The 15,459-nt window shown below is 42.1% G+C and overlaps 2 protein-coding genes across 4 annotated transcripts in view; both read left to right on the forward strand.

Annotated features, from left to right (window-relative positions):
• Window positions 1-4,132, forward strand: part of LOC111248948 (potassium channel subfamily K member 18-like) — a 43,080-nt gene extending 38,948 nt beyond the window's left edge. For both annotated transcript variants that reach the window (XM_022802093.2, XM_022802092.2), the window contains 3 exons: window positions 3,102-3,169; window positions 3,317-3,481; window positions 3,992-4,132. In XM_022802093.2, coding sequence (XP_022657828.1) covers window positions 3,102-3,169; window positions 3,317-3,481; window positions 3,992-4,046 — 288 coding nt within the window. In that variant the 3' untranslated portion in view covers window positions 4,047-4,132. The remainder of the gene's footprint in view (window positions 1-3,101; window positions 3,170-3,316; window positions 3,482-3,991) is intronic.
• Window positions 4,133-4,152: 20 nt separating this feature from the next.
• LOC111248947 (uncharacterized) lies at window positions 4,153-14,589 on the forward strand. 2 transcript variants are annotated; one of them, XM_022802090.2, is made up of 5 exons: window positions 4,153-4,461; window positions 6,499-6,642; window positions 6,784-7,248; window positions 9,037-9,499; window positions 10,636-14,589. In XM_022802090.2, the coding sequence occupies exons 1-5, from the start codon at window positions 4,153-4,155 to the stop codon at window positions 11,016-11,018; spliced, it is 1,764 nt and encodes a 587-aa protein (XP_022657825.1). In that variant the 3' UTR covers window positions 11,019-14,589. The 2 variants fall into 2 exon arrangements, with proteins under 2 accessions (XP_022657825.1, XP_022657826.1); XM_022802091.2 differs by having other exon boundaries at window positions 6,499-6,624.
• Window positions 14,590-15,459: the final 870 nt, after the last annotated feature.

A 15,459-nucleotide genomic window follows, 5' to 3' on the forward strand; every position in this document is an offset into this window, starting at 1 on the left:
GTGCGGTTCCTTTAGAATAACGAACTCCGTTGGCGTCTGAATAGAAAACAATGGGTCCTAGCCGATATAATCGAGTAGGATAGAACTGAAATGAACTAGATGTGGGCTGGAGGCCAGTCAAAGATTTGGTCTTATGCATAGTGCGTCTGGCATATATCGGACTAATGTGTCGGATGCCAGGGGGCGGCTTTTCGCTAAATGATTATAAACACCAAATTTACCAGATTCTGCGACAGTCCTAGTCTTTGCATGTCTGGAAATCCCTCATGTCCATTTTATGATAATAGCTCTGCTTAGTTACTTTCTAAGAACTAGCTTTGATTATGAAGGTAATATGAAACAAGTGTCTGCTGTTTTCTGACAGTTTAGCCCTATTCAGTAGTAATCATAATAGGGTATCTAATGCTTAGAGCATAAATGAAAAGTCGTTTTCCTTCTTTTTACTAAATACGTAGAAAGAACTACACGTCTAGGAAAACTTTAGTGGCCACTATGTAAGACGCTTAGCGCTCATCAATCTGAGTAAATGCGATGTTTTCAGTACAGAAAATTAATTAATTTTTGTAAGTACTATGGTTATTGCTCATAACAGAGGTTAGCTACATTGAATCTTAAAGTACTGGTCATTTTGTCATGAACACACTGCTTCTTCCTGGAAGTTTGCACGTCGAGTTTTGCCTATCGTACTTCTGTGCGATACCTGTACATGCACGAACGCATTTCCACAGCACCGTCACTGGCTACAGCTGACAGCGAGGTGACAAGGCGCTGCAGAGAGCCTGCTTCATCGTCCATCATTTTAGCACGTACACAGCCACACTTCATCAATGAAATCCCGATGTGAATGGGTCTCATTTCCTTCTGACATTGTTGTCTACCGCTGGAAATACACGAGCCAAGCATATTTCCTGAGTGCATTTAGGCTCGTACGAAGTCTGGGTTCTTTGTAGATGTGCCCGGTAAGCTCAACACAGTGCAGTCCACTGCGGTAGCGCGGGTTTCCTGACTATCAGCAGGATGTGTTATGCTAAGCTGTAAGTGATGGATTCTCTCGTTGTTTTTGCGCCTCAAAAAATTGGTTTTTATGGTATGACATCGAGATATATATATATATATATATATATATATATAAACAAAATTGTCCCTTAAACAAATTAACCTGCAAAAATGTGTGCCTGAAGTAGTAAAATATTGTAATGTAATGCTAATCTCCAGAACGGCGCAATTTTTTCAAAATACTCAAGGCAAACTCCACCTTATCGCTGTAGGCTAGAATCCCCTCTCTGCCCAGCCACACATCCAAAAAAAGTTGTTTTGATTTGTTTGAAAGAAAGTGGCACTGAGAAAATAAAAACAGCAGCAGCTTGAGTGGTGCAAGTGGTAGCGGGCTGGACCGAGGCTCAGTCGTAGGTTGTTGGAGAGGCTTCGGATGTGCCCTGTATAAATCTTACTCAGCAGCTTCTTTCAGCGGTATCAAGGAAAGCATAGACAAGACTGGCTTCAACTAATCCGTCTACGGATACTCTAAGTACGACCACCGACACAAGTCCGCTACATTGTGTGAAGCGCCGGCTTATTTCCACTGAGTGAGGAAAGCGGCAGAGGAACGGGGAGAACCATGGAGAAGAGACAGAAAGTGAAAAAATAAAGGAACAAGTTTGTAGGACGTTGCATGGGACACTAATGGGGATTTTTCTTACCTTGTCGTGCCGTTACAGAGATCACAAAATGACAGCGTCACTTTGGATCTCAATGCAGCCTACATCCTGCTTTACCGCTGTCTTCTCTTCGTGCACGCAGACCGCACAAGTTGAGACAGACCTGCTAGATAACTCAAGCAGTTTGATAGATTTTCTCCTATTATAGCGGCTTGCTGTCTACTCTGAAAGAGCAATTCTTATGTTTATACCTATGTACGTCTGCTAGGATAGCTTTATCGTGACGGTATTGCCCGTCGCGTACAACTGAATCGTAGATTTGTTTGTCTGGGAGCGGGAAAAGTTTGCGTTTGATTTTTTTAGACGTTAGAATCAACGCTTGTGGGAGGGAGGATAGAAATTAAAATAACAGTTATGAGAAAGAAATAAACAGGAAAACAACTATTTGAAACTAATTACGTTCTAGATGTTAAATATGTGGGGCCGGTATAATAAGAAATTGGTGCCTGCCAGCGTGTGCCAGTGTAAATTGATGATAAGGCTGTATAACATAGTGGTTATCGTTTGGACGAGAAGTTTCCTTTTCGCTACTAGATAAACCATTAAGGTGGCATACACCTGTGGAAGGTTTTGCTTCTATACTACTATATAGTAGTAGGCGTTAATAATGAAGTACTTTTCGCGCTGGCATGAATCGAAGACAAATACCTATATTCTAGTGTTCTTTACTACATTGTATAGTGCGCAGTCATACTGAACACTTCTAAGGTGTCTTTGTCATACGCAAGTTTTAGATGGGACCAGCAAAGGTGCTAAGTTTATTTTCCCATATGACAGATAGACGAAATTCTTATCTCTAATAAAATTGTCCCTTAGCCATAGCCTAACTTGGTTCGGTCAGTTTAAGGCTGAACTCGGATTTATAGGAGATCCAAAGTGTCGTGATTGGATGCCAAACGTACAGTATACCTTTCATCGTGCTAGATTTTTCTAAAAGCTTTCACCCGAGCAATGTTACTCACGCAGACCCTGCCTAAAGCAGATTTGCGTTCCAAATTGTAATAGTTTTCCTGTTGCAGCATCCGCCGTTCCGCTTTTACCTCTTCGCCACAACAGGTGCTCATTTCCCAAGCTCCCATCAGTTAAGAAACATCTTACTATTTGCAGGCATTTTAACAGGGCACCATTTGTAGCCCTTTGCTAAATGGCCGAATATACGTGGAGTTATTACTGCTTTAAGATTAGTAGCAAATCATACATTAGATGGACGTAACACGCACACACATACTAGTAGACCATGCAATACAATCTTTATTTTCGGATAAGGACCATTCCTTTTGAATTAAGCCGAAACCGCAATAATCTTATTACTATTTATTCTATACTTAGATAACAAATAGTTGCACTTCGAATTTTAATTATTTTTTTTTCTTTTTTTTTTAGGTCCGTGGACCGTGTGTCAGTTCCAATCAGCCTATGCATGGCCATTATCACTTTGTACATATGCGCTGGTACGTATGACTTGTCATTATGACATTTCTCCTCATTCCCGTGCGCAAACTTTTCCCGCTTCGGAAGAACATGATAAATCTATTTCTATATATTATATGTCGCTGTAGCATTAATGAAGGACTACATAACATAGATTACGATTTCAGGTGCGTTTTTGTTTTCATTCTGGGAGAAAGAGTGGGACTATCTGGAGGGATCATACTTTTGCTTCGTGACATTGTCGACGATAGGCTTCGGCGACCTCGTACCTGGTCAAAACATCGAGGGGTCCGAGCAGAAGCTTGCTATTTGTTCGATTTATCTACTTGCCGGTTAGTTTTCTCAGCGGTATATAATAGCATAAATATATCATTGCTTTTGTAATCCTGAAGATATTTTCAAGTTTTAAACTCGTTTTTTTTCGTCTTATCCATTTTTACGATGGTGATCATCTTTAAAGGCCTATAAAACTAGAATGTTTAAGGTAAACGTGCCAATATCGCACTTCGTATCGTGTCGTGAGACAACTACCTATCTGCTTCACGTAACAGCCCTCGATAATTTCACAGACCTTTTTGTCCAATAACTGCCCGCTCGGTCCTAACACGAGCGTGATTCAGATAGAAAATTCGATTCTGTATGACAGTTTTAAGTGTAAGTAAAAACTTTTAATAATTTAGTCAAGCAAATAGTGTGACGAGGATCGATTGTGAACTTCGCAAGTTTAACGTCGTAGTAGAAATCGTAGTAAGTAGAAAATCGTGACTGAGATGCACGAAATATGACATGACATGTCTGCGAAGTTTACCATTATGTTTATATCACGTTCTCATTGATTTCAGGACTAGCGTTGATTGCTATGTGCTTCAACTTGGTACAAGAACAGGTCGTATATAAGTTACGCAAGATGGGCAAGCATCTGGGCGTGATCTCCGATTCCGAGTTGGATAGTAGCGACCCTGAATGACCCCACGATTTGGACCCTCTCGGCCAGCAACGATCGATGACAACTACGACGGTGACAACAACAACTACAACAACAACAACAACAACAACAACAGCAGCAGCAGCAGCAGTAGCAACAACAGCAGCAGCAGCAGCAGCGACGACAACAACAACAACCACAGCAGCGGCAACGGCTACGAGCATGCAAAGCAGTACGGGCAATAGCTGCATGATACAGTCGGTGACAGTTTCCGACGCCAATACGACCACAACGATCAATAATGCAGGTGTCGCTCCGATCGGCGGACATCTCTTGGCCATGGGCGGCCATGCTACGAGCGGTAGTAACACCTGCGCAAAGCATAAGGTCGGTAGAATAGGTTTTTCGAAAGCTCTTAGTTTTCATTATATAAACTGTATCTGATAAGCATTTAAACGGTAACTTTGTAGGTCAGCCGCGCACCATAATCTCAGTTTGCGTCGGCCGCTAATCACTGCATATGTATCGATGATACGAGGTAACGTAAAGAGCAAGAGTGCCAGTATGTATTCGATGTAGGTCCAAACGATTTACGCTGACATGAAATGAATCAACCGGGGGCTGATTTTTATAGCGGGTTGCGCGTGTATATATTTAGTGGCACGTATAATTGTACCTTTATCTATGAAGCATATGTTTTGTGTTTCAATATGTATGAGCTGTAGTGTCCCCGTTAGACGAAAAGAAAATCAATGATTTTACTTGGGACTATGTATGATTTGCTAGGTGACCTTACTGGCACAACCATCTAAAATGGCTGCACTCTATAGCGTGCACCATACGCTACGTCCCAGCCAAACTGTTTTCGCTGCCTTTTTCTCTATTGTCGTGATCACACGAGTTTCTTACCGCTACGAAGAGTTCCGCGTAGCCTATTCCCAGCGAAGGCTTCCATCTCCCTATCCATTTTCACCTGGTCGAAGTGTACTTTATGCTGTCTACATCTCTACAAATGCGTTCGGTCTCTCCTGTTTACTATGCAACCGACTGGGGTACACATCATCTACACGTCATTTCGTACAAAGACCTTCTCTCAAACAAATTCCTCACTTCGATTTCGCAGCCCTATTTGCTGTGATACTTTTAGAGGACCAACGCTGCCGGCTGGCTATGCATTGTCGCGTAAGTACGAAATTTTCTCGTCAATCTGCCATGAGCACGACTATTCCTTCTGGCGGGTTCTACGTTCCTGCGGCGCCTGTCTGCTTTGGCGCCCACGTGCGGCGCCTTTAAACCAATGGTAGATCTATCATTTGTGCGTTGCCTTTCATTGGCCCGCCATGCTATCCCGTGCCCGACGCAATCTACGCTTGAAATATAGTGTGTCCATATGAGGGCAGTAGTTCTCCTTCCGAGGTAGAAACACGAAAGGACGCTGCTTTGGCGAGACGGTAAAATAGCGTTCTCTTTTGAGAAACACTTCTTTCCTTGGTCACCAAGTCAAGGCCGTCTTATTCCAAATACTCACTTTCGCCTTGGTAGTCCACCCTGGCACCATCCAAGTCTTCTTACCCACTTTCTTCATCGTTCTGAACAGGACTAGACACCGAAAACCTATAGAAGAACACTGCGATACGATACACTGGTCTTGTTCCACTGGCAGTTCGCGATCCGTACGCATGGATCGTCATCGTGACGGTGATAGACTGTGCAGCTGTAAAAAAACGTCGACATCTAAGGCTGCCTGCCGCTTTCTTCCGTATATTAGATTTTCAGAGCTCCACTTCCCAGACTACCACGACATCAAACGAACTGAGTGTCGATTCAACTTTTGCCCTTCCTGGGTTCCGCACGCTTGTTTCACGAACAAATGATCCGTCCTTGGCTGAAAAAGAACAGCTTCAATAACGAGTTATTTAGATTTTCGTCACATCAACTTTTCTTTATGGCTTCAATCACTATGTGGCTGGATTTGTCTTCTATCTTTCGCTGTGTCATTGCGCCGTCATAGCGCTACGCGGTGCCCGCAAATTATTGTTTGCCACCAGAATTTGACGTATTTAGAGTGAAAGGAAGGTGTAAAGGAAAAAAATCGACCATTTAATTGAATAGGGAGGCTGGTTTATTACAATTGTCAAAGGTCCACAATACAATTACCATCGTGCACCCGTCTGGGATCAAAGCAATACAAAACTGGTTCTCTTCACTTGAAAATGGAGAGAGGAATTGAACGCTGTTTATGGGTCCCATACCAGCCATTCGATGTTGACCTCCGCAACAGGAAGTATTAATCATAATTTATTTAGGATAAAAATAGCAAGGGTACGTTAAGTAATTAAACGGATCCCACTAGCATCGAAGGTACATGTGTATATTCTTCTACTGTAATAATCATTGCACAATTATACTTCGTGTTTTTTCCAGGACGGCGATCTGGTGGCGCTCGCAACGTTCGGAAGCGTTTGCGCCTCGTTGGGTAGTCATCAATCTGCAGCAGGGACAATAGAAGCCTCACAAATGTCTCAAGTAAACGTGCCAGGCACCACTGAGGTACGCTGCCTTCCACATGTGAGTCCGTATGGTTATTATTTTTGTTATAAATTACTATTATTATTTTGATCGCTCGTAACCTCGAGCTAAATATTCATGCATGTTTCCTCGTCAAAACAATTCCGTTATTTCGTTTTCTGCGCCACTTCTACCATCCAGCTACAAACGCCGTACATCACTAGTAGTGGTCTAGAGGTTGGCGTGGAACTCGAAGAATTCTCGGCACATCGAGGGCCTGCTGCCGGCTGTGGTATGGGTGTCATGACAAACACAGGTAGCGGAGTTGTTGTTCAGTCTGTGCCTATTCACTATTTGGCGGTGACCGCTCAGACGTTAGCAGTCACTAGGACGAAGCAGGGCGCTGGTGGTTCCCTTTCGGATGGCCACGATAACTCGGATCCGTCCGACCAGGCAGGTGAGCTCGAAATAGAGCAAGATAGCCGAAGTTCGGTGGGAGGTTTCGGCGAGGACTCAGACAACAACGTCACAGCGGCTACGTTAACGACGGCGGTGGCCGCAGCCAACAGTTTCAACCACGCCAGCGTTAATGATAACCAGAATTCGATGGGTACCTTGACAAGGCAACATGCAGCTGCCCAGAAACAGCTACAACAGCATCAGCAGGTCAGTTCGCTTGTGTAGATGTACAAGAAATTGTCTCGGTGTCATTGTGCGTCGGGAACAAAAGTTCTGTTTGCTTATATTGCACCGAATTACAGTACGAAGATAAATTGTAAAATGGCTTTATAGGGAAGTCTCTAGCGCTATACGTTTCGCATGACTATAATTCTTCCTCTCCTAGATTCCCGAAAGCCTATGTTGCCCTGGAGTTTAGCCAAACATAAAACAGAAATGGGCGGGAGTATTCGAGAAAAAAAAAAATCAACATTCTGATACAATTATTTTAATGACGATACAGTTATTTTTCGGTCTCTATACGTAATTTATATCTAGCATCATGTTATCGGGTAGCTATCGCGACCCGTAACCATTTTTGCCATTTGGCCGTCACCATTAATATAAATATACAGGCTACGAAAGGTCGGATAATCTATTCTCATTTGTTCAGTTTCAGTTCAATTGACGTACGGCTCACCGCCGTTAATTTATCGGAATCGCATTTTCCCAAAAAACAGTCGGGCCGTCTTATATTTGTTTGGTTGTACCCACCTGTTGCTCGCTTTAAAAATCGATTGTTCAATTTGAAAAAAGTACACATCTCCTCTTTGCTTTAACGAACTCTCCGTTTTGACTGTTACAGTGGTTATTTGGCCGAGCAGCCAAGCTCTCAGTGATACGTACTCGCCTACATGATATTGGCGTATTTTCAACGCAACGTTTATGAATGGCATAGATAGTGTGTGTAAAAATAAGCACGGACCGCTCGTTTTATCATTCGGAGTTGCTTCCTTCTGTCCTGGAAAGCCGTAATATGTCGGTATCACAAGTCAATATTCCCATGTAATTTATGATCGTTATGATCTTACTTTGAAATGCGATACATTTAACTACATCTATTGTATGATATGTGGCATTTGCAGAGCCTGCACACCCTCGGAACACGTGTTAGAACAATCTAGGTCTAAGTTGAAAGTTTAAGTTGATTCGCTTCGCGACAAAACCGATAAACTTTTCGAATTTTTTTTTTTTATCTAAACCCTTCTATTGAATTGATTCGGCGCCAAGGCAACGATAGACATCGCCCATCTTTGAACCTATGATAGCCATTGTTACGCCATTGAATTTTGGTCATGTGTACATAAATACTTCGAGTTCGTCTCTACTCTGCAATAAGCAGACCAGATCTTACTTTCTGATGCGCAAAAAAATCGGCTTAAAGCTATGTTGAAACACCAAATAGGATCAACTTCTCTAGCCAACCAGCCGAATGTTAAACGCACACGCTATATAACAGCGGTTGTCTTTAGGCAATATGAATTCTACACAATTGTTTGGAGACTAATAATGTGGACATGTCCGCCATATTCACATTTAATTGTGGCGCAGTGCATTCGGCGTGTCTTTGCTAGTTTAGCAGGATGTAGAGTTTCAACGTGGATAGCGGCTGCATTCTCCTGAATTCGACAATCACGGCGGGCCTTAATCTGACGATGGGGGTGAACGGACGGGGGATCTGCTGAGACAAAACTCAAAGGTTCATGTTCGAGCCCCAGACCAAGACCGACCTTGGTCTGCACCACGAACAAGTAGACGACACAGTTGACGTTCACTGTTCTTGCTCAATTCTGCGCTCTATCCCTCTCCGTTGCCCTAGGCCTGCCGTGTCCTTTTACTAGCGCGGTATGCTTCTAACGTTATTTCTCTGTCTATATGGCAATCCTGTCCTGTCCTTCATCTACTGACCTCTGTACTTTTCCTCTCGACCATTTTCTCATTCTAATCCCACTATAGCTTCTTGCTGGCAGCGGTTTGGGTCTACCGGTTGGAGGACTCTGTAGTCGACATCAGGCTATGTTCGGCCAGTTCCCTCTAGACGTCCTGCCGCAACTGGCTCCCATGCCGTCCTTATCGATGGCCGGTGGCGAACCCACCGACCTCATCTCGCTGGGCCAGAACCTGAGCCAGCCACCACCCCCCCATCCATCGCACCCGTCGTCCCATCCGGGAAAACAAAATCAGCCAGTTGGTGGTCATACGGTGACGATCCCCACGTCTCAAATGGAAATCACCAGCCTTGATGCCGCAGCGATGGCGGCTGCTGCAGCCGTGGGCGCTCTGACCGGATGCTCACCTCCGCAGCAGTCGGTTCCTTTGACCCTGCAAGCGCCTATTGATGGAAGTGGTACCGCCACCCACACCTTGCCACGACATCACACGCATACTCAGCAACAGCAGCAGACACAACTCGTAAATGGCAAGTGCGCCGTGCAAGTGTTCCATGCCTACTATACACAAACGCAGTCGAACTAGATTTTACTATATATATATAATACAAACAAATAAAAGAAAATCAGAATTTAGCTTCATTAAAAGTAATTTCTATTTTTCCCAGTCAAGCGGACTCTAATAAATTTATTTACGTAGTTTTTTTTCTGGTAGTTTCATACAAGCCAATTGTTCAAAAGAAAAAACATGTGTTTTGTACAAACTACCATGGTTGCTTTTCGTCATGAAAACGTTTGATATTTTTTGTGAGTTAGTTGCTTGTATAGATTTTCAAAACTCAAATAAGCTAAAAAAGACTATTTTTTTTCGCTTAAATCAGCTCGGTATTTTTACAGAAAGCAAAATGATCCTCGAAGGTTTAACCGAGTACATGATAAGCAGTGTAATCCATCAGCACGCTTATATACCTTGCCTATGTTTTGCAGTGAAAGTATTGCAACAAAGTTTTCGCGACACATAGCCTCAATTTAGCTCCATGTGTAATCTAAATTTCGGTCCGAATGTTATCAAGTCTGAGAGTTTACCGAATATCGCGCCTTATAATTCCAAAGTAGTGTTTTTTTTTTAACAATATACACAGAGGCCATATCAGTAACGCATCTTTCGCAGGTAAAGGGCACGACTGTGCTGTCGGAGTTTTCCTCTACTTCGTTTACTCGCTGCCTTTCCAGCCCTTCTTGATGAAATGTATTTCCCCTAAATTTACTAGAGTATGACAGCATGTATCAAAACCCTATTTCTCGAACCTTATTTGCAGCCCCATTCTGTCCTACGAATTAGGTCGTTGCAGTGGAAAGTCGATTTAGCTATTGTTTACTGCCGGACACTTACTCACGCAACGTGAACGCAATTATACATGCAATATTTTAATTTCACATTTATTGGAGCCGCTATTAATGAATTAAAGAAAATCCGATAAGTAATAAAATTTTATAGCGTGTTATGTTTAATTGATAACTGATTATTAGAATAGATGTTTTCCGTTAGAACGACTTGAATACGCTTTCTAGGACATGTCCGAAGACCTGACACGTAGAATTGCAAACGGCTAATGTTAACCTATTTACCTCCTCACGTCACCTTTGTTTTTTTTGACTGTTGTAGGAACGCTCCGAGGAGGGACGCTACTCTACGGTCCTTCAGGCACAATGACTGAAGTCGTGCAGGAATCGCATCCACCGAGAAATTCTGTTGGCCAAACCCAGTTGCCCCCTTCGAGTGCTGTTACAAGCCAACAGCAAAACAATAGTCAAGTTCAAAATCAGACCCAAACTCTGTCACCATCAATGCAAAACCAAATTGTTGGTCAGTTTTCTGAAGCTTACACCACAACCTCGGAGAAATTGGGATCGATGAACCAAACCCAGCTGGCTGCGATGCAGGGTCAACTGGCGATGACCGCCCCGGTTCCGATTCCTACCTCAACAGCAGTGCTGCATCATCCTCTGCAGACAAGCACAGCTCCGCCGGCCACTGGCTGTACGTGATAGCGCCTAGGCTCAACTTATACTACTAGCAATATATGTCAGCTGTGCGAAAAACCCGAAGACTAACCGGCAAGGAATTTACCTATCTGCCTATTTAGGAAAAGCCGACAATGTCCGACCTAGATCCCGTATATAGTTGTTACTCCGCGACTATAGCATCTAGGCTCGATGATCTAGTGGCTGATTATCCACGTTTTCCAGTTTCTGCCACTGCTAGTAAAGCACAGACAAACAAAGCAACTGATAAACAAAAAAAATTGAGAAAAGGAAGGCCGCAAAAGGAACTGCAGAAATCTACCGCGCGGGTAGGTTAGCTGACAAATTGACGTTCTCAGCTCAGCGGTGGCCCGAGCCCGCACACTTGAACCTGGCACAACGTTGATTGTCAGCGGAAAGCAAATAAAAGAGACGGGAAACCAAAGCACCGATGACGTTAATGGGCAGATATTTGTAGAGACGAGCAGATGCAGATAGACGCTAACGGCAAGTCCAGTTGGCTGGCAACAGCCGCGTTTATAGAAATCTTTAGTATGAAATGAAGGTTGGCGCAGAAACAAATCGGCTGTCCGCTTACGGCGAACCTATACAAGAAGCGGTACCCTGTAAGTACCATATAAAAGACAGCGAACATCATACAAGTACTAGACATCAATCCGACTTGTTGTAGTGTTTGGGAAGGTGAAGGTTTTAACGAATGAACTAACGGACAGATTTATATGTAATAGAGAACTTGATTGTATAGTTTAAAAGAAAGGATCGTTCCATAGGCTACTACAGTAACATCATGTACAACAGAGACACCTACATATATATAAAAAAAAAAACAGTAGATTGAATGAAACCAATCACAAAGGCAAGAAACAGCATGACAAAGTTCACACAACACAATAATTTTAGAATGGTAGGGCAAAGTATAAAGAAAAAAAAAAAAGGTTAATTTCCCATCGTGAAGACCGCGGGTGCACTATCGTTGAATGTACAGATACGGGAACGAATTCGTTAATTCTCTGTAAAATGGAGCGTGACGCTGCGCTAACTGTGTTGCCAGACGCAGCGTCGAGCTCGATTTCTAATGTGGACAGAAAAACTAAAATAAAAATTAAGGTTTTCACAATCCTTGCATATGTATATTGAAATGAGTGACAAATATTGATAATAAAGTATATTATTATTGTTATTACCATCATTAATAGCAAAAGTGACAGTTTTATGTGGACACGCTTTGTTGAGCACATTATATTCATGTAATAGCTCATCAGAAACAGAAGAGAAGATGATGGCAGACAAACGTAGCATATACATATATATACACATATATGTATATATATATATATATATATATATATATATATATCTATATAGAAAGCGAGAGAGAGTTCCGGAGAAGGAACGACAAGTTGTATAGCACTAGCTTTTGACAGTGAGTTCGCATGACCTTCAACAGGTCCTGTAAAACTGAACTCCTTCTAACAGGTCTAGGCAGCGCGTAAATGATTGACGCATCGATAAAGCACAGAGGTCGTCAAAGTGTGTAGTCGAGCATGATTGTAATGGATTATCCGTATAGCATTCTGGAGTTGGAAGAGCATCAAACCGCAAAGGCAACCTAAAATCTACCGAACACTTAAACGACAGCGCGCGAGCATTGCAGTTGAGGACACTGTATATAGCGATTCTGAGGTAACGATAGTAACTTGCTTGGGGGGTATGGTTCATGTGTAAGTTGAATGACATGTATTGAACAACTTATTTGGGAGAAAATTAGCGATTCAGTGGCTCATATTTGTGTTTCTAGTATTAGGGTTTCGTATTGATGATAATGCACCCGAATCGGTCGCCGGCCTAACGTTCCATAACGGGTAGATACATGTAAACTACTAAGATAAATTCGAGTACACTGAATGAATGCGTTCTGCTAGGAACTAATAAACTCATACGTTGCGAATTTTTATATCTCCTATGAGATTTTCAGTAACAAAGATTTCCCTGTGCTGGACATATAAGAACCACGTGGTCAGTAAAAATTAGTCAGCGATGCAGGACTCGTTGTTGTGATCCTTTCGCTTGTTGAAAAAACAAAGAGCTAATGGCGCTGCAGTATCGTCATTATAGATCACTAAATCGATGTGCCTGTGGCAAATAGTTATTAAAGATAAAATTACTCCACAAGTTATAATTGGTCGTTTGTCGAAATTGTTAGGACGAATTGTAAGTTCTAACCTCAACGTACGATACCAAATAAATGACAAAGCATCCATTTCAGAAGCAAATTTTCAATCCGACTTGGCCGGAATCGCGGGATACAATAAGAATGAACGCTAGTAGGAACTTTAATTATCAATTTAAATCTACAGCTAATGGTAAGTTGTCGTGCACACTGTGTTATTAGTGTGAAAGGTTATAATGCGCTACGTAGAACTCAATGAAGTAACTGCTACTTACATTTGACTATATGCCTTATATTCACAGACGGAATAGAGGGAGTTGCAAGGCAACCTGTTTCATTGCCAGCTAAGCCAAGGAAGGGCAAGATATAGACGGACAAGCGGGTAGCGCTTCGAATTGACGCTGGTAATAATAGCCATCGTCGTCGCGTTGTTTCTGTCCTAATATAGTACCGAATAGGTTGACTAAAAATTAAGTCAAAACAAGCCACAACAACAATAGAAAGTTTGGCGAGGAAAACACCTAGTCTGCGTAGTTGTACATAATTGGTACATCATTTTACATGAGCGTATACATCTCACCTCGATGTACAGGCGTAAACATACAGACTCCATACCAATAGTCATTCATGGAAAATGTCGTCGCACAACTCCGTGTCGTCACCCGTGTATTGTAATGCAGTTAATGAGGTGGTCATCGCGAAGGGGTCACAATGAATGGTGACGGTCGGCATGGTGTGTTAAGTGTCCGAGCGATGAATGAACATAGACCCCTCACAGAATGGTAAGCAGAAAGACAGCTTGCGCCAGTGTACATGAGATCCACTGAAAATAAGCTAAAACTAGTCGGAAAAAAATTCGATAGATAATCTAAAATTGTTTATGAAGACTGAAGCGGCAATTGGGGGTTAGGGTAAAAAAAAAATCTGGGATGACAAAGATCGGGCAGAGGAAAAAAAGCCAAAGGAAAAAAGTCCAAGACAACGGGGGAAAATCACGTGCTGCTTTCAGGTAACCAGTCAGGTGAACAGACCAACTTGTTTAGGCAGGAAGCGAGTACACCCTCCGGAGGGTGAGTGGAGGTGACGAAGAGTAGAACTGAACATTATCCAGCTTTCGAAATGCTAACTATTATAGTGATGCTGAAGATAAAATAGTACGAAAGGAAATAGGGCAGGCGTGGGTGTACATTAGAAACGAAACAGCTATGGCTGACTTAGAAAAAATGAAGATTATGTACTTTACGGTTGATCATTTCATAATAAATCAATAATGATACGCTGGCTACTATAATGCCAAAAAAGAAGAAACTATTGTACAGTATCACAAATTGAAGACTAGAGAAGTCGAGATAAATAAAAATAAATTCTATGTTTTGTAATGTTCGTGAACAAAGAAAATCTAAATAGCATGTGTCTTTATTGGGTTTCGTTGTGTGGTGGCCAATAGTAAATTAAACAGGATCACTATAGGGTAAAATAAATGATTCTAATTTATTTTAAACACAATCACGTACTTGGAGAAAATCGTATATGACCCGGGAGAGTCGTAGCGTATCTGGTGGGTGTCAAATTGGTCCAAATTAATATTATGTACGGAACGTACAGTCAATCTCTGGACGAAAATGATCTGAAACCGTGCTCAATACCATTGTTACCCTCAAAAACGAGAGCTTCAGATGAATAAAAAGAGCATAAATGAAATATTAAGCAAGAAAATGTATTGAAGCCTAGTGAACGTTGTCACCTAGAGCAAGTCGGATACAATTAGCAGATACGGCGCGAGATTTATATCATCGCATCACTTCTCCAAAACTTATCGCAAGATAAATTAAAAACTCAACGTAGTAATCATTCTAACTAATGTAGATTAGAGTTCAATCTGTTCTCCTACAGGGGGTCAATCGACCTAGACGATCGTACTACTCCCCACCAATGAGGAGCATGGTTGTGTTGTGTATTATAATAGCAGCCTCTCTAGTATCTTACAGACGACAAAATGACTTGGCAAGTTCAGTTTATAACTTGCAGAGCTAGCGAATAGTCAAAGAGAATGGCATAATCAGTATACGTAAGTTAAATCTTTCCCAATAGTCCAAATGCTGCTTCTGTTATACGGCCACTATAATGCTATTCAGCAGGCGAATGGCGCTTTACTTCACTAAGCCACATTTAATAAATTGTATCATCGACAAATGGCTATTTAACTTACAACGGTCTATGCTTCTTGGCTATATGAAACGAGACATCACTTAAATTGTTTCTAAATTTCCGTCG

The sequence above is a fragment of the Varroa destructor genome, unplaced genomic scaffold, assembly GCF_002443255.2.
Source record: "Varroa destructor unplaced genomic scaffold, Vdes_3.0 BEIS01000004.1, whole genome shotgun sequence".
Classification (NCBI taxonomy): domain Eukaryota; kingdom Metazoa; phylum Arthropoda; class Arachnida; order Mesostigmata; family Varroidae; genus Varroa; species Varroa destructor.

What these genes read in the sequence shown, in the direction of transcription:
- LOC111248947 (XM_022802090.2), top strand. Translation starts at nt 4,153, where the DNA reads ATGACAACTACGACGGTGACAACAACAACTACAACAACAACAACAACA. An exon ending in AGCTACAACAGCATCAGCAG is followed by an intron (nt 7,249 to 9,036) that starts GTCAGTTCGCTT and finishes ATCCCACTATAG; the next exon opens with CTTCTTGCTGGCAGCGGTTT. An exon ending in GCAGACACAACTCGTAAATG is followed by an intron (nt 9,500 to 10,635) that starts GCAAGTGCGCCG and finishes TGACTGTTGTAG; the next exon opens with GAACGCTCCGAGGAGGGACG.